Source organism: Parus major, chromosome 5 (genome assembly GCF_001522545.3).
Source record: "Parus major isolate Abel chromosome 5, Parus_major1.1, whole genome shotgun sequence".
Classification (NCBI taxonomy): Eukaryota; Metazoa; Chordata; class Aves; order Passeriformes; family Paridae; genus Parus; species Parus major.
Genome location: NC_031774.1, coordinates 12,778,392 through 12,803,761, shown reverse-complemented (window position 1 = coordinate 12,803,761; position 25,370 = coordinate 12,778,392). Strand labels below are relative to the sequence as shown.

At 35.5% G+C, this 25,370-nt stretch overlaps 1 protein-coding gene across 6 annotated transcripts in view; it reads left to right on the top strand.

The window, feature by feature from the left end:
* PLEKHA7 (pleckstrin homology domain containing A7) overlaps positions 1 to 25,152 on the top strand; it is a 145,604-nt gene extending 120,452 nt beyond the window's left edge. For 3 of the 6 annotated variants that reach the window (XM_033515371.1, XM_033515369.1, XM_033515374.1), the window contains 16 exons: positions 1,097 to 1,177; positions 3,013 to 3,081; positions 3,263 to 3,343; positions 4,196 to 4,345; positions 5,249 to 5,350; positions 8,828 to 8,936; positions 9,789 to 10,027; positions 10,446 to 10,634; positions 10,916 to 11,033; positions 11,874 to 11,953; positions 12,346 to 12,546; positions 15,684 to 15,836; positions 18,350 to 18,483; positions 19,302 to 19,444; positions 22,293 to 22,401; positions 23,593 to 25,152. In XM_033515371.1, coding sequence (XP_033371262.1) covers positions 1,097 to 1,177; positions 3,013 to 3,081; positions 3,263 to 3,343; positions 4,196 to 4,345; positions 5,249 to 5,350; positions 8,828 to 8,936; positions 9,789 to 10,027; positions 10,446 to 10,634; positions 10,916 to 11,033; positions 11,874 to 11,953; positions 12,346 to 12,546; positions 15,684 to 15,836; positions 18,350 to 18,483; positions 19,302 to 19,444; positions 22,293 to 22,390 — 1,947 coding nt within the window. In that variant the 3' untranslated portion in view covers positions 22,391 to 22,401; positions 23,593 to 25,152. The remainder of the gene's footprint in view (positions 1 to 1,096; positions 1,178 to 3,012; positions 3,082 to 3,262; positions 3,344 to 4,195; positions 4,346 to 5,248; positions 5,351 to 8,827; positions 8,937 to 9,788; positions 10,028 to 10,445; positions 10,635 to 10,915; positions 11,034 to 11,873; positions 11,954 to 12,345; positions 12,547 to 15,683; positions 15,837 to 18,349; positions 18,484 to 19,301; positions 19,445 to 22,292; positions 22,402 to 23,592) is intronic. The other 3 variants (XM_033515370.1, XM_019006967.2, XM_033515373.1) reach the window with 3 other exon arrangements.
* Positions 25,153 to 25,370: the final 218 nt, after the last annotated feature.

Genomic DNA, 25,370 nt, shown 5'->3' with positions numbered 1-25,370 from the left:
TTAATTTTGAGTCTTGTCCTTGGTTTGTTCATGGCTTTGCAAAGTATAACTGCAGCCCAATCCATCAGATGAATTTTATGACAAATTACAATTTAAAATGTCCTATAAGATGAGAAATTATTAATAATCACAGTGTTTTGTCCATTATAAAACACAATAATTTTCACAGTTGAAGTGACCACAGGTCAAACTTATAAAAATGTGATATGCGTAGCAAAATTATTAGGAGGGGCTCTTAACTCTTTAGTGGATTCTGTCCAGAATAATTCATTGCAGTCTAGAATACAAGGAGATATTTGGTCTCTTAGGAGCTCGCCTTGTGCCTTCATGCTGCCTGTAGCACCTAACAAAAGCAGCCAGAAAGAAAAATGTATGGGGGCACCTGATACTTCTGTAAAAAGAAGCTTAATGCCAGTTGGTTCCCTTTTGAAAATCTTGACACTCAAAATGTCAAGTGTGCAAAAAGTCATTTCCAAAGGAATGATGTAAATTTTTGAAATGGGCATTTCTTAATGACCTTCTTTCAGTTGTGGTCCAGAAACGTAAAATTTGAGGTCAGGCACTGAAAGATTAAAGAGACCATTTGAAACTTCAGGTGTCCTTGTATTGGTTACATTTGTGTTTTGCCACTAAATGTAGCAATGCTTTGATTTGTGATATGAGGAACAAAGAAGAGTGTGCAGCATGAAACGAAGCAAATGATACAGATTATAGTAAGAGCAAATTCCCAGGTAATGCATGTAATGTCTTCCATTTAAGACACTGGAGATGGAAAACCCATTAGTTCAAGTATTTTGACTTCACTGTGCTTTGAATTAGACCCACCCTGATTAAACAATTTCAATTAGGACTGAACATTTTGGAACTGGAATTAAGCTTTTTTCTTTTCACTAAATCCATTATTTCTGAAGATCTTAGAGGTTTCAAAATAGAGCTTTTCAGCATGGAATTGTGATTGAGCAGTTAACTGCAAAATGCTTAGGTGTGACCTGAGAGTGTGTGATCACTGCTGCTTGTGGAGTTTTGAGTTGCAAGATTTGGGGCTTTAAATCTTGACGTCTGTAACAAGCTGTGACTAAACTTTTGTTTGAAACAGATAGAAAATAATGGACCTCTGATCAACATGATATACAAAGTGCTAAAGAACTCAGCACAAGGGTTACTATCCAGTATACATGTAAGACTGCTTGCATTGAAATGTGCTCATCCCATCGCTTTTTCAAGTAGCAGTCAGTGTTCTGGCTTTTACAGGTGTCTTTTGGTACACAGTAGTGCTTTCTGTAAGATTTTATTTTTACTTCCCTTTTTCCCCCCCTCTTTTGGAGTCTGTATGCAAAATTATGGCTGACCTCAGTGTTTGGTTTCATTTTATCATGTTTTGAAAATGAATGTGTCAAGTAGTGACTCCTGTGTGGAATTTTGAAAATGCGAAAGCATGCTCAATCTGCATTATGTTGTCATCTTCATTGCTTGATAGTTAACAAATTCCTTGCAGTTCTGATTATGTAATTTAAAGTATCCCCAAATTCTTTAGACTTGTTTTTATGTTAATTCTGTTGCTTTGAAAAAGGCTTTTGCATTGTCTTAGCTTGCAGGTAATGAAATATGCAGTAATTGTTAAAATTATATATATAAGATTTATTAATTAAATAATTTCATTAATACTTTTGAAAGACAGGTTTTTTTCTTCAATATTACATATAATTGTTGAAAAAAAAATTGAAAACTTCTAGAGGCAATAAATACTACTAATTTTGGTGGTTGAGAAGTAATATTTCACCACACAAAGGTACATGAGAGGTCTTTAAATGGAGTCTGCCATTGGAGGAGAGAAGACAATATTTACCTCGCTTAGAGTAAAATTTAATTATTTTTAAAAAGCTAACATGATCCTGTGGGTGACTCTTACTTTACATAGGTAAAATATGTAGCTTCAAATCTGGAGATTGCCAGTTGGTAAAAAAGCAAACTGCCTCTTCATGCCTCTTCTAGCTCACTAAAAAAAAACCAGCAACTTCAGCTTTTGTATCAAAATCTCTCCTCTTACATTACTGAAAGCAATATTGAGGTGAATTTTTCTTTATAAAGTTTTGCCTGTATATGAATAAGAATATGCTGCATTTGAATACTACTAATCACCAGGTGGTCCTGTGGCCAGTTAGTGTTTGCTGTAATCAATCTTTAAAAGTGTTCTAAAGATATTATATTAAATCTTTAGATTTTAAGGCTTTTAAAAAATTGTATTATTTACGAGCTTTATTGTATTGCTCTTTTCGTAACCTCATTTATTCACCAAGTGGGTCCTGTGTGGGAATAATAAACATTTCTACAGACACAGACATGCCTTTATTTTTGAGGTTGATGTGAAGGTTGGAAGTACAATTGAGTATTGTTTTGGTACTGACTCTAAAACTGCGTGATTTGAGAAGAAATGGAATATGTAACCAGTGATTTATGGAATGAGAGATTTGGTATGTGACAGCCACATCAAAATAGATTAATTACATTTAATTCCACTTTAGCATTTTTATAGCAGTCTGTCTTTAGTAAAATCTACCCTGTGCTGAGGAAGATACTGTCCTTTGTAGAATGAAACACTTGACAAAAGTTGTATTTTTAGTCATTAATGAATGCTGCTATTGTTGCAACCCTGCATTTGAATAAATTCCTTTGGCTTCAAGAAAGCTATTAGAGCAGAGCTGTTTGAACTACTAGATTTTGCAGGAAAATTTGCAGGACTTTAGTAACCATAGACAGGTGGGATTGTGCTCTTTTGTACAGAATTCCAAGCTGCTGGAAGAGTTACTAAATAGCCTAATATAACTAGTAATCCCTTTTGTTAACACTTCTCAAAATCTAAAGCCAGATTTGAAAGTACTTGTATCCAGAATTTTATTATTTTTTTCCTAATAGAAGTGAATATTTAACAAAAGTTTTCTTTTCACTGCTGAAGCATAATTAGGTTTTAGTTTGCAACGAATTCCTTACATTTTGAAAATCTGCTCCTCTTAGGTGACAGGACGTGACACGTTGAAAGAAAGAAGTACAAAACCTGTCAAAATTGCAGAAAGTGATATTGATGTAAGTCTCAAACACCACTTCAGCACCTCTTGTACTGATTTATCTATTTCTGTTGTAGAGTTACATGATCATTATTATGCTCCTTGGGGTGAAATATTACAAGGAGATACTTTTCTGCTTGGTTTTTAAAATCTTATATATGATTATAAAATCTTATATATGTATATGATTTCATTACCAGGTGAAATTAAGCGTGTTCTGTGAGCAGGACAGAATTCTGCAGGACTTGGAGGACAAAATAAGAGCCCTTAAGGAAAATAAAGTAAGTAGGTTAAAAAGGGCTTAATAAAATAAAGTAGAAGTTTTTATCTAATAAAGAAAAAAATAGGAAATTTTAAACAAAAAATAGAATTAATGGATGCTGATTGCTATGTAGTGTGTATATACTTCTATGATAACAAGAATTGGGCTTTATTTTAGGATTGAATACCCAGTCTGAGAAAACATGTTTTTGAAAGTGAATATTTTAAACCCATCTGTTTCACTTCCTGTAAGCTATAGCTGTCAATAAACTGAGGCGGTCTTAAAAATAATAATAATTAAAAAAAATATATATATATATATCTAGATATCCTAAAATGGAAGTACTGTTCAGGTGGATCCTTTGGAAGAGCTACTGTGCAAAATTAATTCCATGTTACTTCTGACTAAATGAATAGGGCCTGTTTCTTGTTTTAGACAGTATTTTAAACCCTCACATGACTCTTTCACCCATAGCAGTGAACTTGTCCTTAAACAAGCATCTCATGCTGGGCTGAGGTAGGGCTATCACAGTTCTGTACTGCTTAAGGGAATTTTTTGTGAAACTGTATATTAAACTTTTGTACAGCATGTAAACAGAAAAATTCCCCTCTCACTGCTTTGTGTTTTCAACGGTTTTGGCTGCTTAATGGGAAGATTTAATAGCAAATATCAGATAATTTTGGGTACAAGAGGTAATTAAGGTTCTTAAAGTTCTTGTTTACTTGTGAGTCTCCAAAACAGGAGGCCAGTCCTAACCTCTGTTGGTTTATAGGGAAGACTTGGGGCATGGAAAACACCTTTCATATTCCTGCAAGTTGATGCATAAATTTCTGTGTAAATGATGTAAACTTACTCCCATCTCCTTTGTTAGGATCAGCTGGAGTCTGTTTTGGAGGTTTTACACAGGCAAATGGATCAGTACAAAGACCAACCACAACATGCAGAAAAAATATCTTACCAGCAGAGACTTTTGCAAGAGGACCTTATACACATTCGGGCTGAAATATCCAAAGTTTCAACAGTATGTGTTTTTGGTTGCTTCAAGAAAACCATAATTAAAATCTCAGTTAGACTAAAACTGTATTGGTCATTGGATAAGGGAGTTAAGACCTGTTCTGAACAGTTTTGGTGAAGGTACAGGATACTAAACCAGACAAAAAAAAATTGAACAGTCTCTCCAGACTTACTTTTCAATGCCTCCCCTCCCCCAAAACCAAACAAACCCCCCCTAACTCTTTCAATATCTTTATATGTTAAGTGTGGTCTTAACTTGCAAATCTTTCAGCTAGTCTTTTGAAAATATGAATGTGATTCCAGGATGTTTTTCCAGAGTAAAAGGAATTGGGAGAATCTGTTGATATTTTAGTAAAAATTTACTGTTCATATTACAACTTAATAAAATTCAAATGTAATTTAATGTTGTTTTCACTCTATTATTATTACCTCTTCATGAATGTGAGACTAGCTCTGTGTAAGGCTGTTTCTCGAATTGCATGAACACCTTCCCTATAGTAAGGTCTGATCACTAGAATGACAGTATTATTTACATGTATCTAGTCAGTTTGTGTCTGTCAAAAATATATGACTTTCACAGTCAGCATTTAAAATGTATTTGTGGGCATAAATAGCAAGTCACTGTATAAAGGGCTGTACTGGTGCAGAGATTCTGTTATATGCCAATTTGGTTTTGTGTCAGGAAACTGGCCAGAGTGTTTTAACTGTAGGTTCTTGACTTGATTGTGCAAGCTATGGAGTGTTTTCAGGTGTGCAATCCAGTCTAAGCAACAGTGTAAACTAAAACTGATCCTTTACTACTTCTTATAAAAGAACAACAGTAACTTCAAAATGCTTTGGTGCTCAATTAGAGGATGGAGAAAGTGGCTTTGAAGTTAGCACTGTATTAGAGTATTCCTTCTGTTAACAGGAAATGGAAAATGCCTGGAATGAGTACCTGAAATTAGAAAAGGATGTGAGCCAACTGAAAAAAGCCTTACAGGAGCAGATGAACAGTTCATTGGTATCTCAGGTGAGTCCATTTCCCAGGTGAGTCCATTTCCAGATGCTGTAAACACTTAGAGGATGATTTAATCTGAACTTCAAGTTACCATTTCATAAGAGAAATTTTCTCTGCCATTTTTGCAGTGCACTCAACTGTCATGCAATTTGATTTGCAGAGTTCAGGCACTGTAGCAGCATGTCTGTGCAGTGAAAAAAACCCACTACATTGTTTTGCAGCACATGCAGTAGTTTCTCATAAGCTGTCCATGCAAATCTGTCATTATTTTATTACATTTTTATTACATGCTGACATCTTGACATTGGTAACGTATTTAATTTATAAGAATGCAGGACTTTTTAGCCTTCCATTTATTTGATCTGACATTGTGGCTTCTTTATCCATTTCTAAGAGCATCAGTCACTGGTTGTTATTGTCATTACTTGTTCATTGTCATGTTCTTCTGTTTGTGGAAGATTCATCTCTGCAGATTGTTTTGTGAAGTGGAATAAGTGTTTAACAGCCATTAGTAATTGAAAGGCATCTCAGTTTTAAATCAATTATTCAGTTTCAAATTTTGAAAAGAAGCTTTGTTTGAAGCTCAGTTATTTTCTTTGCTGAAACAGATGTGGAATACCAGATTATTTCTACATACCTGCGTATAACTGGTGACTTTATTCTCAGGGAATACAGGATTCTTTTTCCTTTGTGTGAACAGAACACAAGGAACACAGTTAGTGTATACATTTTTCTCAAATCTTAGTCTAGTTTTCCAAATATCCTGGACCAAAAGAGGTCACTAGTTAAATTTTTTAGCTAATTTGTTTGCAGTAAATATCTGATTTAGATATAATTTGAAGCATGTTTATTTTCACTATTGACGAATAAATGTTTTCTATCAAAGCAAGAGTCGTAAAATCTTTTTTGATTGTGTCAGTCTTCAAAGTACATTCTTATTTACTTTTCATTTTAGGGTGGGGGGGAATGATTCAGTTTCTGGAGTCAGAATATGTAATTGAGCTCAGCTGCAGAATATATTTTAAAGAAAAAAATCCCAGGGGAATATTAGAATAAAATTGTATGAAATTGCTTAGTGTAACAAAGGCAAATTACACCTTTAAACAAAATACACCTTTTTAGGCTACTTTGAGATAAAATTTCCAGTTAGGCTTTAAACACGCTTAAAATACTGGATCATTGGCTTGGGATTCACCAATACATAGAGAAGGGAATGTGGTTTGCATAGAAAAAAAATGTTAATTCAGTTTGATTAGCATCTCATATCACATAAGTGATTAATTATAAATACACAGCCATAAGCACGTTATGAGTTGCATGTGCGTATACTTTTATATATCCATACATAGAAGTATGCACAGATATGTTTGGCTAAGTTTTAAAGAAATGTTTCTGAATACCTATTTTGGAGATTCTAAGGGGAACCAATTTTTTCAGAAAATACTGACTATTCTAAAAAACTATATTCCTTCAAAGAAGTCTCACTTGAAGTACCCATAATAGAATTTTTTTTATCTCTGCCCAAGGGCATGTAGACTTAAGATTGTTTATCTAGCATTTTCCAATAGCACTATATTAATATACACTGTATTTTTAAAAAAATGTAGTCTTCATGGAATATCATTAAAAATTCAGTAAATTTGCAGGCTCAAGTTGCTGTAGGAGACCGCTGATGTTGTTTCTCGGTAGCATTAATTAAGAGGTTAAAACCTGAATGTTTGAGCAGCTTGGTCGGAGTAAATCTTGTTTTTAGAATGTAGCTTCAACTGTATTTTTCTTAAGGGTTGGGGAGGATCTGGGCGTGTTGAGATGGGTTATTTTATCAGTGATAACTTCTAAGGTGGTAAGTGTTTCTCCTCTGGTTTTGTATCATTCTAAATTATGTTTCTGTTTGAAGGAAGTTAGAGAAATAAAATTTTTTCTCCAAGTTACCTTTACATGCTTGCCAATGAAATATATTTATACCCCTCTGTAAACAGCAATCTTGGCTTTCATAATTTTAAAATCAATTCATCTGCTTATCATTCTGCCCAGGTCCATTTTAGATCTAAAATATTCTCTTCACATCAATATTTAAGTAATGGGGAGAAATAATATTAAAAGATCTGGCTTTTCTGCACTGCTAATCAAACGTTTTCTGAGTGGTTTCAGAAGCAGGATTTTCAGTGCAACGTAGTGTTATCTTCACTGGTTCTGAGGCTTGATTATTGTAAATCCATCATTTGGTTCCTTGTAGTATGATTAATCTCAGAAAAATTAAATGAAATGTGCAAATTTATAGTTTGTGTCCTGACAATCTTTCAAAACATGTCCTATCTATCGAGTGAGTTTACTACAGGCAAATAACATTCTCCATCATTTAAATGTTTGTGTTCTTGGCATCCTGTTTGCTGATCTGTAACCTGGCTGAACATATTTCCTGATTTAAGACAGAAAGTGGAAAGCAATTTATATGCCTTCCTTAGCTCTATGAGGTGTAACAGCTTTTAGTGAACTATTTTTCCCACCCTCAGCCTTATAGGATTAATTAGTAGCTATTTTGAAGCTCATGGCAAGTGATGAATTTCTGGCATTCTTGAGCAGTTTGTAAGCAATTCTTAACTTAAGTGTTTCACTGCCTTCGCTTTCTTTAATGGTATTGGTTTTACTGAGTTTATTCTTGATAAAAATTTTTGAAATTGGTATTACCATGTTTTAATTAATTAGATGTCAGCAGCTATTTAAGATGATTGGAATGACTGGAATGGTGGCTTCAGAAGCCAGGCTATGAAATGCACAGGGCCAAGTCCAGTCTTTAGACAAAGCCTCGCTTTCTTTCTTTCCTCCTGGAAAGCCTTAGTAAGGCAAATGGGATGCAAGATGAGACCATGTCCTGGAGCAGCAGCAATGTATTGTTTTAACCTGTAATACATCATCGCCAGTAGGCCTAACAACTCAAATATAAGCAGAAAATAAAATTGTCAGCAATTCTGAGGTTTTTTTTTTTGCTTTTTTAATACTGGATATTTCCCATAAATCTATTAAGATGTTTTGTAAGGCTGCTTTAGCGGTCTTAAGTTTGATAGGTATGGGATTTAAGATTATTTAAGATTATTTAATTAACAAAGTTAATTAAAAGGTTCTGGAAGCTCATGGTGTTTTGAACAATGTTTTTGTAATCTGAACAATATTCTAGAAAAATATAGACTTGTCTCTTTTCCCCTGTCTTCTATAGGAAGTCTTCCAAGAGTCAGAAAATGCTCTAAAAATTTTTATGGACAAGGTTTTGTTGGTGTTTTGTCTTTTAAATTTTTATTTTAAAATAATTTTATTTTTTAATTTTTTTTTTTTAAATTTAGAATAATTTTATTTTAAAATAATTATTTAACTAATTTGTAAGTTTTCATATAAGTTCTGAAATAGTAGTTTGGTTTGGTGGTATCAAAAGAAGGAAAGGCCCATAATAAATTAAAACTGAGGTATAATTGATTTTTCTTTTTCTACTAACAGGAGAAAACACAAATACAAAAAGACTTGTGGAGAATTGAAGATGTTACAGCTGGCTTGAGTGCAAATAAAGCAAACTACAAAACCATAGTAGACTCTATAAAGAATCCAGGTAAGGAGAACATGATGAAAAAAAAATATACCAGTGCATCTGAGTATTTGGGTCTGTGCAGATAATCTGGAAGTTTGATCTGCTGCAGAAAATCAGTTAATTATGCTATTGGTTGAGTGCATTAACTTGGTGTTTCTTTGCTTGAGGTGACAGGGGTTTTTTTTGTTGTTTGTTTTTACATACCCAATGGTGCTAAAATGTAACAAGACATTTAAAAAAGGGAACAACAATAACAATAATAGGCTAAATTCTTCAAGTTGCAGGAGGGGTTTCTGTCACATGCCAGGCCCTTACCAATGTAGTATCTGTTCTGCATCCTGTTCAGGAGCTTTTCTCCATGTTTTTTCTCTGGGTTTATTGTTTTTATTTTTCTCCCTTGTATGCAGCCCAGCTGCCCTTGCTGCAGTTGCCTTTCCCCTCCCTGTTCAGGCAGGTGTTTGTCGGGCACATCAACTCTGGAAGAGAGGAAGGGAAAGTGTGTGTGGTCTGCTTTGCAGTGGCTTTATTATGTTTCAAAGACAGAACCTCTAATGCACTGGGTTAGCAAGAGACTCTTAATGCCTACTGCAAAATTTACTTTATATTTAAAGTATCTTTCCTCACCTTTTACATACAGAGATTAAATAGTTCTGAGATGGTCTAGATCTGTAAGCAACTTAAGGAATCTGTGGCATGGGGCCAGATGCAGCTTCTGGACTGATTTCATATGACTCCCAGGCTTTTCCTTCCTTTGCTCCCACTGCACTCCACCAGGAGTTTTATGGGATGATACTGAACTATGTGGTTTTATTTTTGGCCTGAAAGACTTGCTGGATCCTCATCAAGAAATGTTTTTGTCTGTTTCTCCCCTAGAGAGAAAAACAGTGCCTTCATTTTCTCAGTCTTCAGTGCCTTCCTTACCAGCTTCCCTTGCTACTGTGGAGAGCAAACTTTCAGTCCCACAGAGCCCTCCGCGCAGCCCAGTTAAATCCCCTCTGGAGGTTAGGCTGTACCCACAGCCTTATTTCCAGACCAGGACACAGCAGCAAGCACAGCAGCTGAAAAAAATCGAGCCACCTCTTCAGTCACCAGTCAAGCTCAAGCCAAAGGTTGTAAGTACTGCTCTTGAGATTCATGCAGCAGCGTTTCCATTTCCCTTCTGTCAGGAGCGGTGGAAGTGTCATGGTTGGGAAGTGCCCACAGTGTGGAGGCACAAGAGGGGAGGTACTTTGGGTGCTTGTGTTGGAATTGAGCAGGAGCATTTGCAGCACAATGCATGTTTAGCCTATTCTACAGTGGCCACAGACTGGTTTAGAACATAGTAATAGTCAGAGCCTTCCATGGAAATGCTTTGTGGTTGATTTCTTGGGTCTTGCTTGGGCTTTAAAGCCTCAAGCTTCTGGTGTGGACATAGGAGAGCAGGCTGAAGCAGTCACAAATAATACATACAATGCACTGACCTTTATTTTACAGTTCATGCCAGACTGTTTTCATGCTCTTTGCCAAATCCCTGTGCTTTCCTGTTCCCAGGAAGATGAAGCACCGCCCAGACCTCCTCTCCCTCAGCTGTACAGTCCTGAGGATCAGCCACCAGCTGTCCCACCCCTCCCAAGAGAAGCCACTGTCATCAGACACACCTCAGTGCGTGGCCTGAAACGTCAGTCAGACGAGAGAAAGAGAGACAGAGAGCTCGGCCAGTATGTAAATGGAGATCACAGGGTGAGCACTCACAAACCTGTACACTCACACTTTAAAGATATGGGAACCTTGAATAAAATATATTATTGTTGTTGAAAAATATATGGACCTTTAAAAAAGTAATCATGATATAGAATGACAGAGAGATAATAATGACATAATAATAATAATAATCTATGGTGTATAATAATGGCAAAGAGAGATGCAGCAATCCAGAAACAAAGCTTTAGGATTTGTTTTAGCAGTATTAAAACTTGCTGTCTTGTGATTTCACTTGAGCTGATGAGTATTTTTCTGTATAGGTGGAACTGCGTTCATACATGAGTGAACCAGAACTAGCAATGTTAGGGGGTGACCTCAGCCACCCTTCCAGCGTTTTAATAAGCCCTGACAGTGGATACCAGACATTACCTACCCGTGGTAAGCTAGGAATTTATGGAGTTGATCTTTAACAATACTGTCTATATAGGAGCTTTTCTCTTGTAGCATTTCCTGGAGATGATCTTTATCATGAGATCACTGTTTTTAAATTAACTATCCAGTGGAAGTTTAGAGATTGTGTGCATTTTAATGGTACCATTACAATCAATCAGCCTTTGGCAAAGCAACTTAATATATAAGGCTTAAAAAGCCCATGGCAAATAATGGAATTGGCTATTAGAATGTCTCTACATTCAGAGTTACTTTTCCTGACAATTTCTGTGCTATATTTTGCAGACTCCAAGTATTTTAAAAACACCTATATTGCCATTAAAGTGTAACTGATAAAGTATATGAATATAGTGCCCCAGACATTGCATTATATTACATTGACACTCCATCTCCACTGTGCTATGATCCTGTAACTATTTGGAGATGAGGATGGAGATGATATTTGAGCCAAAAGCAAATAATTTCTTAGCTGTTCGCTTCTTTATTTCTTCATTTCTAACTGTGAGTGTTTAGGATTTATTTTCTTAGTAGATGTGATTATTTGTACAGTCTGTCTACTCTTGTACAGCTGAGTTCAACCTATCCCTTATTTAATGTAAGATTCTAAATTATTATAAATTTTCTGAATTTTGATCAGTAGTGACCTGAAATACATTGTTTGGCAGAAATGAAATTTCATGCCTCTTATCTTCTGAATTGCAAAATGTATGCTCAGATAGTGACCAGAGTGCCACAGCAACAGTATAATAAAATAAAAAAACAACTAACTGATACTTGTCTTATTTTGTCTGTCATTTGATTTAAGGCATTCTCTTTTTCCTTATAAAGGTTTGTCTGGATCAACTTCCAGATTGCACCAGTCATCTACCATTTCATCGTTTGCAACACTTCGAAGGGATAGGTCCAAGGTAAGTTTTAAATAAACTTCTGAAGGCAAATGTGTGAACTGCTTGAAATAGTTAAGCCCAGAGTATATTTTGTGTAGCAGGAAGTGGGATTGCAGTAGCCTGGGAGAGGACCAAGAGCTGTGATCTAACGAAATTTCCAGTTCTTCACTTTTGTAAATGAACTGGAAAACAGGCAAACAACTTACTGCATTTCAAGATCTATAAAACAAGGTTTAGAACCAAAAATCAGCACTACTAATACGAAATACAGAGTTGAAATATGCAAAGAAATGCAAAGTTAATAGAATAAAATTTAGTAATGATACAGGAGAAGGAATTAATTTTTTTTTTTGTATACTTCTTATAAAGTATTAATTACAGCATGTGTTTTGTGTGCCTTGTGACTTCTCCAGGAGAGACCAAAGAGTGCCTTGGAACGTTTATACTCTGGAGACCACCAAAGAGGCAAGATGAGTGCAGAGGAGCAGCTAGAAAGAATGAAGAGACATCAGAAGGCATTAGTGCGGGAACGCAAGAGAACTCTTAGCCAAGGAGAAAGGCAGCCTGTTTCATCTCGGTCTTTCATCAGGCCCGTGTCTGCAGACGTAGGCTCAGTATGTTAGATATGCCTTAAAAGGACTAAACTAAAAATACCTTTGGATTTATTCTTTTTTTTTTCCCCCTGGCAAGCACTTTCACTTGAGCGTGTGTGATGCTTCTCGTCCAATTAAATTAGTGTTCTGTGGTATCAAATGAGTTCAGAGTGTGAGGAATAGATAATATTTTTTCCTTGCAGTTAAGGTAAATGTAGCAGGTTCAGCAGGTAAGTTGGTCAGAGGTTAGTGATGAGAGGAGATGCCAGTCTATTGGGATGATTTCAGAGCCATGATTTTTTTTTCCTTGGAAATTCCCTTGGAATTGTATTTAGAAAGTGTCAGAAGCTTGTACAGTTTTAAAACTGCTTCATAATGGAATGGGCCTTTTAGAATGTTCTTTCTCACAATGGGTATTTTTTCCTTTTAATTCATAAATTAGCCTGCAAGATAGTCAGTGGTAATATCAGGCCAAGGAGGTGTTTGTTCTTTTTAAAAAAGATGATAAATGGATAATTGGTTTTAAAATCTAATTATGCTGATGAGGAATATATGTGAGAGCTAATCTATTTTAATTTATACAAATTCTTCTTTAAATCTCAATATGTAGAATATTCTAATAAGGCTCAAATTTAGGGTGCTGAAGAAAAGTATTTTTGTTGCTTTCTGAGAGTAAATGCTGTGGAGTTTATAATGATACATTTTGGATACTAACCAAAGCAATTCTAATTGGTGAAGTTACCCAGTTGCTCACTTGGTGCTAAACCAGGATTGTACTGTAATTGCACTTATGCTATGGTCTTTTAATTTATTTTTTGTTTGGTCCACTAGAGCTTTAGAATGATCATATTGTTTTACCTAATTCATTGCACAAGATCTCTTGCTTTTAAATTTGTCACTCATCATACCTAATGCCTTTTTTTTTAATTTTTTTTTCCCTGTTTGCTTGTTTTTAATTTGCAGAATTTTGTAGTTACTTTAAAATTTCTAACTGGACTACTCAATTTTTACCAGGCTTAATTGTATTTAGTACATGTGTGTCAATTGCTGACATTAAAAAAACCTTATAATATTCAGCTTTTCATTCCCACTGTTCTGTAGCACTAATTTGCAGCCAGTTATTTGTATTTACTTTCCCAGTAAATACGAGTGCACTGCTTGGAGACATTCATCTGTTTTGTCTTCTGTTTTGCAATCACACATTTTTTAAAGACAGTGCATAATGTTTGGGAATTGTAGTATGATAGTACCACTGTTGCTTTCATACTTTAATTGGAAGAAATAAATCTGAGCTTCTTATGTTTTCTGACTCACGTAACATACACAAGTCGAATTGAAACATTTTCATAACACTTGTTATTAACATTTGTGGCAAACACTTTATTTATAAATTGGGGTCCCATCTTGGTCTTTTTCTTGCTGTAAAGAATTAAAATACAGTTTTTCAGCCCTAGTAGTGTTTTGTAGAGATCATCTCTTGTATCTATAGGGCTTTGATATGCAAAAGCATGTTTGATAGCACAATTACTTCCAGCATTACAATTATTTAGAAGCCACAATGGCAAACAGTTAAATGTATAATTGAAGTGCTGCTCATTGTGTAACATTTGCTTTAAACATACGTTGTATGTGTAATTCTAATTTTTAATTGGTCAGCTCTCAAGTGTAGGATGGCATTTTAAGTATTGATCACAGTTCATGAATTCATTTGTTATATACAATGCCTTTTTAATGTAAGAGTTGCAACATCAAAGCCAATAAAAGTGCTGCTTCGTAAGAATGGTTTGATGTTTTTCTTACCCAATATATAACAACATATTTAAATTGATACTATGTATTTAAAATATACTATATCAATCAGGCCTGGTTCGAATATGAGTAGAAGGATGAGTTTGGAGTACTCATATGAGAAAATGTTCTTTTTCTCTGTTGAATTCTGTAAGGTTTTAATTTTTCGAGATATAATTGCCTTTTACCTACTTAACTTTTTAATATACATGGAAGATACTTATCTTCTGAGTGAATACTGAGAGCTTGTGCATGAATAGGTTTCAATTAGATTTATTAATGCAAGTGACATAATGAATTCTAAGGACTTCACATGCAGTTCAAACTTCATCCAAAACAAGCCAAAGATTCATACCAGAAACACTGGAGATATTTTTAAGAAACATAAAATAGGCATATTTTCTTATTGATTCCCTCAAAACCTTGAGGAGATAATCTCGCTGTTGTTGTTTTCTTCCCTTCTTTTTCCTACTGCTTTTAATATCATGTATGGTAAAGTTGCTCAGATCTACTGTACGGAATGATGCTACATCTGAACTTAATTTTTTGAACAAAAAGGTATTGGTAGTGTCCTTAATGAGAGTTTATATGTAACTGTATTGTGTCTAATTGTGAAGGGACAAGTGTGCAGTGATTTTAGGTACTCTACATTTTGCAGCTTAGTTTAAATATGCTGAATTTAAAGATCAATAAATATTTAATAGTTCTGATTTTTATTGCTAAATATTTGCCTTTTAAAGACTGTGTGGAAGACTTTTAGAGGTTGCTAGACTCTGTTTTTAGTAAAGTCCGAAGAACTTAAAAGTCTTAAATTAAAAAATAAAAGTTTTTTTAATTCAAGACAAGTTAATGCTAATACACAAAGTATTATCAGCTTTAAACAGTGGGTATTATTCTAAAAAGATACATAAAATTTTCAAGTTGTGATTCTCAACCTGCACTGTGTAGTGACTCAGAACCACACAGACTGCCTCTTTACAATGCCAAGAACTACTCTGTCAGTCTATAGGCTTGCTAGTAGTGACACCTATGCTTCCAAAGGTAGTGTTCCATGTGTAGCTGGTTCCATGATAATCAGCAAATGTAAAATTGAGATTAATAAATTTCTTAGAATCTAATACTGCTAAACATGTAAAATTAAATAATACTCTGAATTCCTCACAGCAGGGCTAGACATCAAAATTCCCACCCATATGGGAAAGAAATGCAGGAAATGCAGTTTTCTTTTCTTTCCGTTGTCACTTTCGGGGTTTGCCCCACTGATTTTTTCAGCAGTGTAGCATTTGCAGCAGTAGTAATGTACATTGCTATATGGTGACTTTGACAGTATGGTGGTTGAATGCTGTTAATTGTTTTGTATCTATTACCAGTGGAAACGAGAGCAAGAATTTGATTTGCAGTTACTTGAGAGGGCAATTCGTGGAGAAGACAAGGATGAAAATGAATGGTTAAAAGTTCAGCCAGTAGCAGTGACAGAGACAGACTTGGAGCCTCAAGACTATGATTTAGATATCAGCAGAGAGGTAACACTCAAAATCTTTTGCCTCCTATTCTCTGTCCCAAAATATTAACCTTTCTAAGCTTTAGACAGTGAATTCTCATCTTTTCTTTTGAAAGTTACCTGGAAGTTACAACTAAAAGGAGTCTTTTGAGTACTGAAAATTTATGACCTGGTACCTTTGGAAGGTTTGTTTTTGTATTGTGTTTTAGTGGAAAGAAGAAATTGAAAAGTTGGCTCTACTCTTTGAAATCTCTTTTATATATCTCAGGCTTTATAAAGGAAAGAGTGATTAAGTTAGGGAAAGTTCTATAAATTGGAAAAAAAAGAAAGACAGGAAGACAACATGATGAGTATTTAAAAATGAGAAACAGGAATGAAGAAAAAAGTTAGTTCCCCAGAGCTACCTTACTACTTTTCACGTAGACTGGCAAATGATGATAGAGAAGAGGAAGCACAGCTTTATTTGGGCTTGGACAGAAAACATGTTTCTGTCAGCTTTTGGAATGACTTGATCAGTGTTCTGGGCACGAGGTCTTTCCTCAGCTCGAGTAACCGAGATGTCAGTTTGAAATGCGATTGAGCCATCTGGTGGGAAGGAGGGAACACAGCAAGCGGAAAGGCTTCAGGGGGTACCTTGTGCTGTGTTAAAATGCCATGGGAGATGGCAAACCAGGAAAATTATTAATGATAATTAGATTAGTAAATATCTGTAGTCTTCTGGAAGCTGTTGGCAGAGTATCATTTTACAGACAGAGATATTTGTAAACGGTTTACTCTGTGAGTTGTTATCTGTTGAACTCTATGAACAAATGTTTCTTTCAGTTAATATCTGTATAATTTTTACAGAAAATACAGTGCTTCTGTAAACTTCAGAAACAGAAAATAACTTCTGTTCTCCTGCCTTTCCTTGTTGCGCTCTGCTATTAATTTTTATTTTCCAGAAAGCCTCTGGGGCTATGGGTCTCATTTCGTACTTCCTTTAAGCCTTGGATAGGAGACATTTTTGCTCCTAGGCATTTCTGTCCTGCTTCAGACTAACTGAAGCAGGTCTGAAGCTCTGAGTGTAAAGCTTCTTTCTCAGTTTACCAGGTTATAATCATAGATTTGTGTTGGAAGGGACCTTAAAGGTATCTAATTCCAACCCTCTGCCATGGGCAGGGACACCTTCCACTGAACCAGAGCTCCATCCAGCCTGGCCTTGTCCTTTTCCATTTCATGTGGCCATTCTCTTCACCTGGCAGGCATGTCTGTGTTGGAGGTACCTCTGTGCCTCAGAAGGAAATATACTCAGTTGTATCTTTAAGGAAATCTATCTGCTGTTGTAATGATTAATGGGTTTGTTATTCGGGAAGTGATAGGATGAGCTAATGTAGGTTAGATACATTATGGAGATAGAGATATACATTTTTAAAAAGTGTACATATGTCTATATCTAGACCTCCAGAGAGGAATTGGATTCAAAAGTAGGGAAATGTAGTAGAACAATGAGGACTTTTCTGGAAGCATTGGCTTCCTGAGAAGGAAGTATAAAAAGTTGAGGCTGTGACTTTAATATGGTTGAGTGTGCCAGTATGTGCTCTTGGCATGAGATTTCCTGTGAATTACTCAGCCTAAGTACTGGGGGTTAGGTCAGGCCACTTTACATAATCCATTGAATGAGTGTGAACTAAGGTCAGTGGTGAAAAAGTTTAGGATTATTTTAATTGAAAACTTTAAATTTTGAAAACTCATCGTCTCATGAGTGTTTCAACAAAATTCTGATAAGAAGGGAAAAAAGTAGTTTTCCTTTACTTGATTTCCTTTTATTCACACATCCTCTATTTTTGTTTGCAAAAGCAGTCTGTTCTGTATGATAAGAATTAATTTTCAAAGTTTGTAAACTGTATTTTCATTGGATGGAGTGAAAATTTCCTAAGAAGTAATTTATCCTAGCAAAAAATTGTTTCTAGCTTTCGTGCAATCTTATTAAAATTTTCAGTCTACAGAATTAATTTATGCACTGTGTTGTTACAATCTCACAGTGTAGTGTATTTCTGTTTGCCTTTTTTCCCTCTGCTGCTCACAGAAGATTATCCAGTCTCAAAAGAATGACACCCTAGGTTAACACCTTCAGTGATGTTTCCTTTCAGATGCAGGAAGTTCTGGCTGACGTGACACAAATATCATGACATGGATATCTCAGGTTGTCCAGTCAGTCTCATACTGGTTGCTTCTTTCTACTGTAAGAGCTTTAGACAGTGTCCTACTTTGGGCTCTAAGCCTGAGCTGAAGAAAGGTTTTCTGTTGATTCTGATTTCTTGTTATTCCTTTAAATATTTGTTCAATCTGTCTTCTGAAGTAAAAAGAATCAGAGGGAACACTGTTGAAAGGGCATCAGCTAGATATCCAGGAGAAGTGTTTGGCATCAGGTACATGTACTGACTGTGAAAATCTGTTCTTTATTCTTTTGACTGTGTTCTCCCATTGAGGAGGATTTGTCTCTATTTCTTTTAAGTCTTTGTTATTGAGAACTTGATGCTTGCTTTCTTTCTACAGTTGTCAAAACCTGAGAAGGTTGTAATTCCAGAACGTTATGTTGAACTGGAGCCAGAAGAGCCTCTTTCTACAGAAGAACTGGCGGCAAGGCAGCGTAAAGCAGAAAAGATAAAGAATATTCTTACTAAATCAAGGTTAGGTTTTAGGGTTTTTCCCAAATCTTAACTAGAGGCTCATTGAGAAGTAACATCATACAATAATCTTTATTTCTGTTACCTGAATGTAACTTGTAGCTTTGAGAAAATGCACTCAGAATTTATGTGGTATACTTAGAGCTGCTTTTTAAAGCAAGGTAGAAGACATAGTGATGCATTTTGTGTATGTCCATTTTCTTGTTTAGAGAGTCGTAAAGCAGTAGCGAGTCCTTCCCAAACAACTTGTAAATGAGTGTGAGGAGGAAGGAAAAGCACAAGTCTGGCCAAAGGCAGAAAAAAAGTCAGCTTGAGAGCAAGATTCTGTTGTGGCCAGAGCTGGAGTTGTGAAACAACACTTTTGTCTAGTTACAGCTAACACAGAGTCAGCTGAAATATTCACTTTCCAGAATTTCATATGTCAGGTACCTGCTCTCTCTTTGGATTTGGTGCAGCCTGAGGACCACCATGTTTTTCCTTTTCCTCTGAGCATTAGCAAGGAATTTTACTAACAGCTTCAAATACATGGCACTTTCGTAGTGCTTTCATTTAAGCACATTAAGCATGTTTCTAAAAAAGGACTTTCAGATGTTTTTAAGGCTATGCAGAAATTGTGACTGAATATGTGGTGGCTGTGTCATTTTTCCTTGTGTGCCATAGGCATTTGCATACAACATCAACCCTATTTTAAAGAACCACAATAAAATACAGAGTTTGATAGATGAGATCTGAAAACTGCTGTCTGAATCCAAGCTTGTTCTTATCTGCATGGTGGATTTTATGTTTGCAAATGTTAATGTTGTTTTTTGCTTTCCCCCCAGTATGCACAATCTGCAGCCTACTGTTGCCCAGGACAAACACAACTCGATTGATTTAGATTCACAGCTGCAGGAGCAGGAGCGCATCATTACCATTTCATATGCTCTGGCTTCTGAAGCCTCTCAGAGGAGCAAGGAGGTAGCAGGTAATGCTTAGTTATTTACAAAATAACAGCTATTCCTTACCAGCTTCTCAAGTTGTGTGGGGTTGTTGCTGAACTCCTGGCATAAGAGAAAGTTTTAGTCATTCATATTCAAAATAGTGAAAAGTGTGTAGGTAACAAATGGAGAGGGGCTAATGATTTACACTGAGTATTTGGCCTCCAGTGGACAGGATAGAGGGGCCATAATAGTATGATCAATAAGTTCAGAACTTGGAAACTTGCTTTAACTAATAGTGCTAAAAAAAATAGCATTTTAATTCTCTATAATTACATTAAGTAAGATATTTATATATTCATTTTTTAAAAGTAAATTGATCTGTGACTTAAAAAAAAATCAAAAAATAGGATTAAAATTTTTTTTTTTTAATAGAAAAATTTCCTGGTCGAGTGATTGAGATGAGGCTACAATCATTTGCAGCTTGAGCTGTTTGACAACAGGATGCAAAAGACCTTGTTAAAATAGGGATTGGCATGTTTCTGTCTGGTGACCAGGATGAGAGGTCAGAGCAAGACAGCTGTGCAGGAATTCCGCTTGATACCTGGAAATTAATAGATCCTTTGCAATATGTTGCTAAAAGTGATCATTTCACTCTTGATTGCTTTACAGTTGAAATAAGTAAGAAATGTCAAGAGATTTGTATCACACAGTAATCCATGCAGCAGCGATTTCCCCAAGTGTCTGACTGGCCATTTATAACTGGTGCCATTCACTGTTCCAGTGGAGAATGGAAATAATGGGAACTTCAACTATGATGGAGAAAAAATACGCACATTTCTCATCCAAAGTTGTCAGTTTAAACTTATGGCTCTTGCCACAGCAGCCCTTAAGACCTTCCCATTAAAGACAGATTATTCCAATATCGGGATGCGTAACATGCATTTGCAGTAACAGTGTTGATTGAATGTGGCTGTACACTCAGGGATGCAGTACCAGCTGAACCTGAGGGGAATGGCATTTTGAGGGGGTGGAATACATTTCCAAAATAGGAATCTTGGGACTTCAGAAAGTTTCTGTGGGTAATTTAACTGACTGGCAGGGATAAAATGGTTCGCTGAGGAAGCCAGACATTATAAAGCTAAACAAAACAAACAGAAGAACAGAATTGTAAAATCATGGAAGCATTTTGGGGATAACCTTGGGGCCCTTCAGGCCATTGGTTTTCCAACAGGACTTCTCCACAGTTCCAGTGACCAGTGCCTTGTAACAGGTACTCCAGTCCTTGGTTATGGAATGGGAATTCTTTTCATGACATATGAGCTAGTGGAGCATTTTGCCACTTGAGTTCTTGCTTCTGCTGAGAAAAGGTCACACATCTGGGAATGAACACAGCCAGTACTTGAAATTATTCTTCTGTGTCAGTACAACAAGAGCAGAGTGCCTACCCTACTCAGAGGTCTTCTTGGGGCCAGTTAAGTTACTTCTGGGTGTGCCTGAACTTGTAGCAACTGTACACTACTGAAATAGGTTTGATTTTTTAAAATGTTGTGTAGTAAATAGAGAATACATTTCATTACAATGGATTTTTTATTTATATATTTTAATTTTTATATTGTCTCAAAAGTGTGATCCATCAATTTTTTTAAGATATCTGTAACCAAAATACCTTTGGTGGTATATAAATTATATATATTTATATACCTTTCATGGTATTATAAAAAAAAACCCCAAAAACAACAAAAAAACCACCAAACCAGAGTGGTTTGGTTTTAACAGAAAATCTACAAACTAAAAAAGAGTTCATTTTTTTTTTTAGTTATGGCCTATTTTAAAAGAAAGGCATTTGACACTTCACACAGCTGATTTTACATTCTCATTTGGTCTCATGTTACAGATTCCATCACATTCTTATTTTAATAGTTTGATTTTTTAAGTATGGACTGTTGTATGCTCCTTGATGATGAAGCAAACCACATGTGAAAATCCCAAACTAATTATGTGGATTGTTTTACAAAGATTTGTTTATGAAAAAGACTGTGAAGCTAAACTTTGCCCATTTTGCAAATAGAAATATTTTTAAGAAAAGTTGCACATATATCTAACCGTAACATTTTAGAATTTCCTCTGTTCCTAATACAAAATTAACCTTTTGAGTGTAAATCATGCATAAAATCTGGAAGATTAAAGTCAAATACAAGAGTATTAAGAAGTTGTTTCCTATGTTGCATGCTTTGGCCTTCCAAAATGTAAAAGCGGAATTTTAGATCAAGTTTCACTTGCTCCAATTTTATGATTATTGTCTTCTAATACTATACCATTACTCTGGTTTATAAACAAGGATAATTTTAATCATTGTATTCTTTATCCTGTATTTCCAAAATAAGCTGTAAATATATTTACTGTATCATGCACTGCACTAAGAAAAATGTTATATCTATATGTAATTTTGTAAACTTTATTTTTCTGCATATTATTTTGGTTTCTGCTCACTGGCATATAACAAAGGAAATGTTGAAAACCTGTACAGCCTCAATGAAGTCTGGAAATCAAATTAGCAAATACAGGTGCTTGACCTGAGCTTCAAAAGCTTTAAAAGCAGGGCTGATGAGTGTATGTCAGTGTTGTGTGCCTTCATAATGTTCCAGTGAAATTTCATCTTAAGACTGATTGTCCATATTCTCATCCAAATAGGAATCTTTATTTGTTTAATTTATGCAAGGAGTAGAAAAGAGCAGCAGGTAGATATGTTGCTTACCATGTGACTAAAATAGTGTAGCACCTCATTCATTGCAAATAAGGTTTCCTATTCATGTGGTAGAAAATTAAGGTGATGCCATTTATGATGTGAATGTTTGATTGTTCAGCCTAATTCCTGTGTGTGATCCCTTCTAGCTCAGCAGTTGACCTATCCACCCAAAGCACCCTCACCTTCTGTACCACAGCCACCTCACTCCCCCTTAAGCAATGGATTTCACTACACATTTGTTTAAACACCTTCCAAGTAAGAACTAACTGCTCTCGGCATGTCTGATTTGCCATCGTGCCTGTGCTGTGGCTTGCTAAATTTTAACTTCTTTACTAAACCAAAATTACATCTGAATGAAAGCATGCAGCTACTTTTCCAGAAACCTTTTATTCTTGTAAATATTGCTTCTAATGAGCTAACACGTGGGCTGATGAAGTCTTCAGTGCTGTTGCTGTGCAGGTGAGATGCTTCCTGAGTACTGCTGTGGTGAAGGGAGGAGACATCTGTGCTCTGGGTAATAGGGGGCCAGGTTTTCAGCAGCCTTGTGGCTGCTTAGGGCATACAAAGAGAGAATCCAAAGTGCACCCTTGTACAAGCAGGGGCTTCCTTTGTGGGCTGGTATACTACACATGAGCTGGCATCAGAGTCTTAGCTAAGGTGAGCTGAAAATTTGGCCCTTTAATTCTGCAATGTTGTCTTTGACTTTGCTCATGCCTTTCATTGGATCATGTTAACAGAAGATTGCTCTTGTCTCTGGTTAGGTGATTTTGCTACTTCAACTTTGTTGTCCTTACAAAGAAACGTGTATTTGTATCTCTTCTCAGTAGGATTTGCTGAGTTTTCCCTGTTTGAAAGTGGAAGTAAGAAAAGCTGTAAATATTGTATGCAACTGCTAAGTTTGCCCCTAGTTAAGACACTTACTATGCATCCATATTTTCCTTTTAATTATTTTTACCTTTGAGATTTCCTTTGGCTTAATTTCATTGCCTGAAATTGAACAAGAAGATAAGATGAAGCAGAGATAAAGCAGTAAAGAGGGTTGCTTGAGTAACTCAAATAATTGTACAGTGCCAGAGACTCGAGCAGAGGGCTGGGCTGACCTTCAGAGGTCCCTTCCTACCCCAACCATTCTGTGATTCCAAACTGACTTAAAAAAATGTCTAGCACATGTCTGTACAAATATATACACATAGACAGTTACAGATACATATTTATATAAAGTTATGTTTTCTTCAGAAAAAGAAAGTAGTTGTGATGTGCTGAGAACACAGGAGCTTGAGCATCAGTGGCATCATGAGATGATTGTTCGCTTAACATGTCTGTATGAATTTTTCCTTTTGTCAAACTGCAAAGGGCTTAAAAAAAATGTTTCCAGCAATTTCTTACTGCTTGGCATTGGTTGACTCCCTTCAGTATTTAACCATGTTTTATTTTCCTTCATGCCAGCCAAAGCAGTAAGTGAACACTGATGTGAGACTCAAGGCAAATCCCACTTTGCGACACCACATGGAAGACCGAGGAGATTCTTTTCTAGGTTTCTATGGAGATACTTGTTGGCTGATGACACCTTCTGGAAAGACATTCAGAGAATGATAGGGGGATTTTCTATAAAAATGAAGAGAACTGCAGATCATTTTTTATTTACTTCAGTTTAGTTCACACTTTTTATATGAATAAACGGCACTTTTAATAAACTGTAAAATACTGACAATGTATTTTTAGAACAATGTCTTTTAGATTTTTTTTTTTTAAATCAAGGGCTGAATTAATTTTAAAAGACACTTCTTGCATGGATACTAAAAGATGCTGTTACTTCCCCCTCAGGCTCAGATGTACACTGTAAAGTTTTGTGAAAAAAAAACCTTCAAATTTGAACAAACCTAGAAGGAACATTCATAGGGTATGGGTAGAGCTAACATGGGTGACAGGTTTGGTGAAAGGGTGTTTCAGATTGAATATATTTGTAGAGTTAATCACCACCCTTTTGCCCATTAAGTAATCCATTGCAAGAACTGTTAGCTTGAATTTCTAAATATTAATAACCACTGTATAGCTGAAATTTCCCAAGAAAGCCATAACAAAAGCCAGTTCTATCTCCTTTTTTCTTTTTTTTTTTTTTTTATCCCAGATGATTCATTTGCTGGTACCAATCCACAATTTGTGTGGTTGCCCTTGACAGTAGTGCTGCCCCCTCTATAAGAAACAGCTAAGAAATTTTATTTTTTTGAAAGTTGAGATGTGAAAGAAGATGTTTTTTAATTAAAATATGTGAAGCAAGCAATAAAAAAATTATTATGTGTAATTTGGCTAGTAAATACATATTTTTCTTCTATTTTTTTCTTCTATAGATGTTACAATGTGATGTAATACTGACTAGTATTTATCCTGGAAACAGCAAAACTAATGGAATATGGCACCTGCTAATTTCATATATATGTTCACTTGGTGCTTATCTTTGCCAAACTTTGAAGTTCTTTTCTGTACTTACACATAGGGCAAAGGGTGAGGTGGTTAAAATAAGGAGAAAGTAAGATTAAATTAATTTCTGCAACTATACTTCAAAAATCCCTATGTATGCATTGAATGCAAGACATACAAAAACTTCCCAATGTTACATGATTAGTAGCTGAGTTCAGCTCTGGATGAAAAAACTGAGAAATACTTATGCAGTATTTTGTGAAACCACTAACTTGTTTATTCTCTGTATTCAAGTAGTCACAAAAAGCCCCTTGGAATTGACCTTTGTGTTGCAGACTTTGAGACAAATCATATCATATTAACACTATACTCAAATATTCTTAAAAGTATATATTTAACTAATGCAATCTATTTTACCTCAATACTGCCAGTATCAACTTCAAAACCTTTTGCCAAAATAATGATTTATTTTTGCCTTTATAAAAAAGTTTTGAAAACATAAATGAATATTTTTCAAGAAAACATTAATTTAAATAAAATGTAACAGTTTGGAAAATGGTATATGTACAGATTAAAATATTAACATAACTGCCTCCTTATTGCCTCTTTCTTGTCTGCTCTCTTATCAGTGTCAGGAAACTACTGAGAGAGTATCTTCTGGAAAATATCTTAGGTGTGGAAGGAAAAGCTACTGAAGGATGCTACTAAACTTGTATGCTGCTATTTAAAAAAAAATAAAAAGCTCTTAAAGCCCAACAGGGTGGTCTTGGGTACCCCACACCTTTGGAGAGAGGGGTTGGTATTTT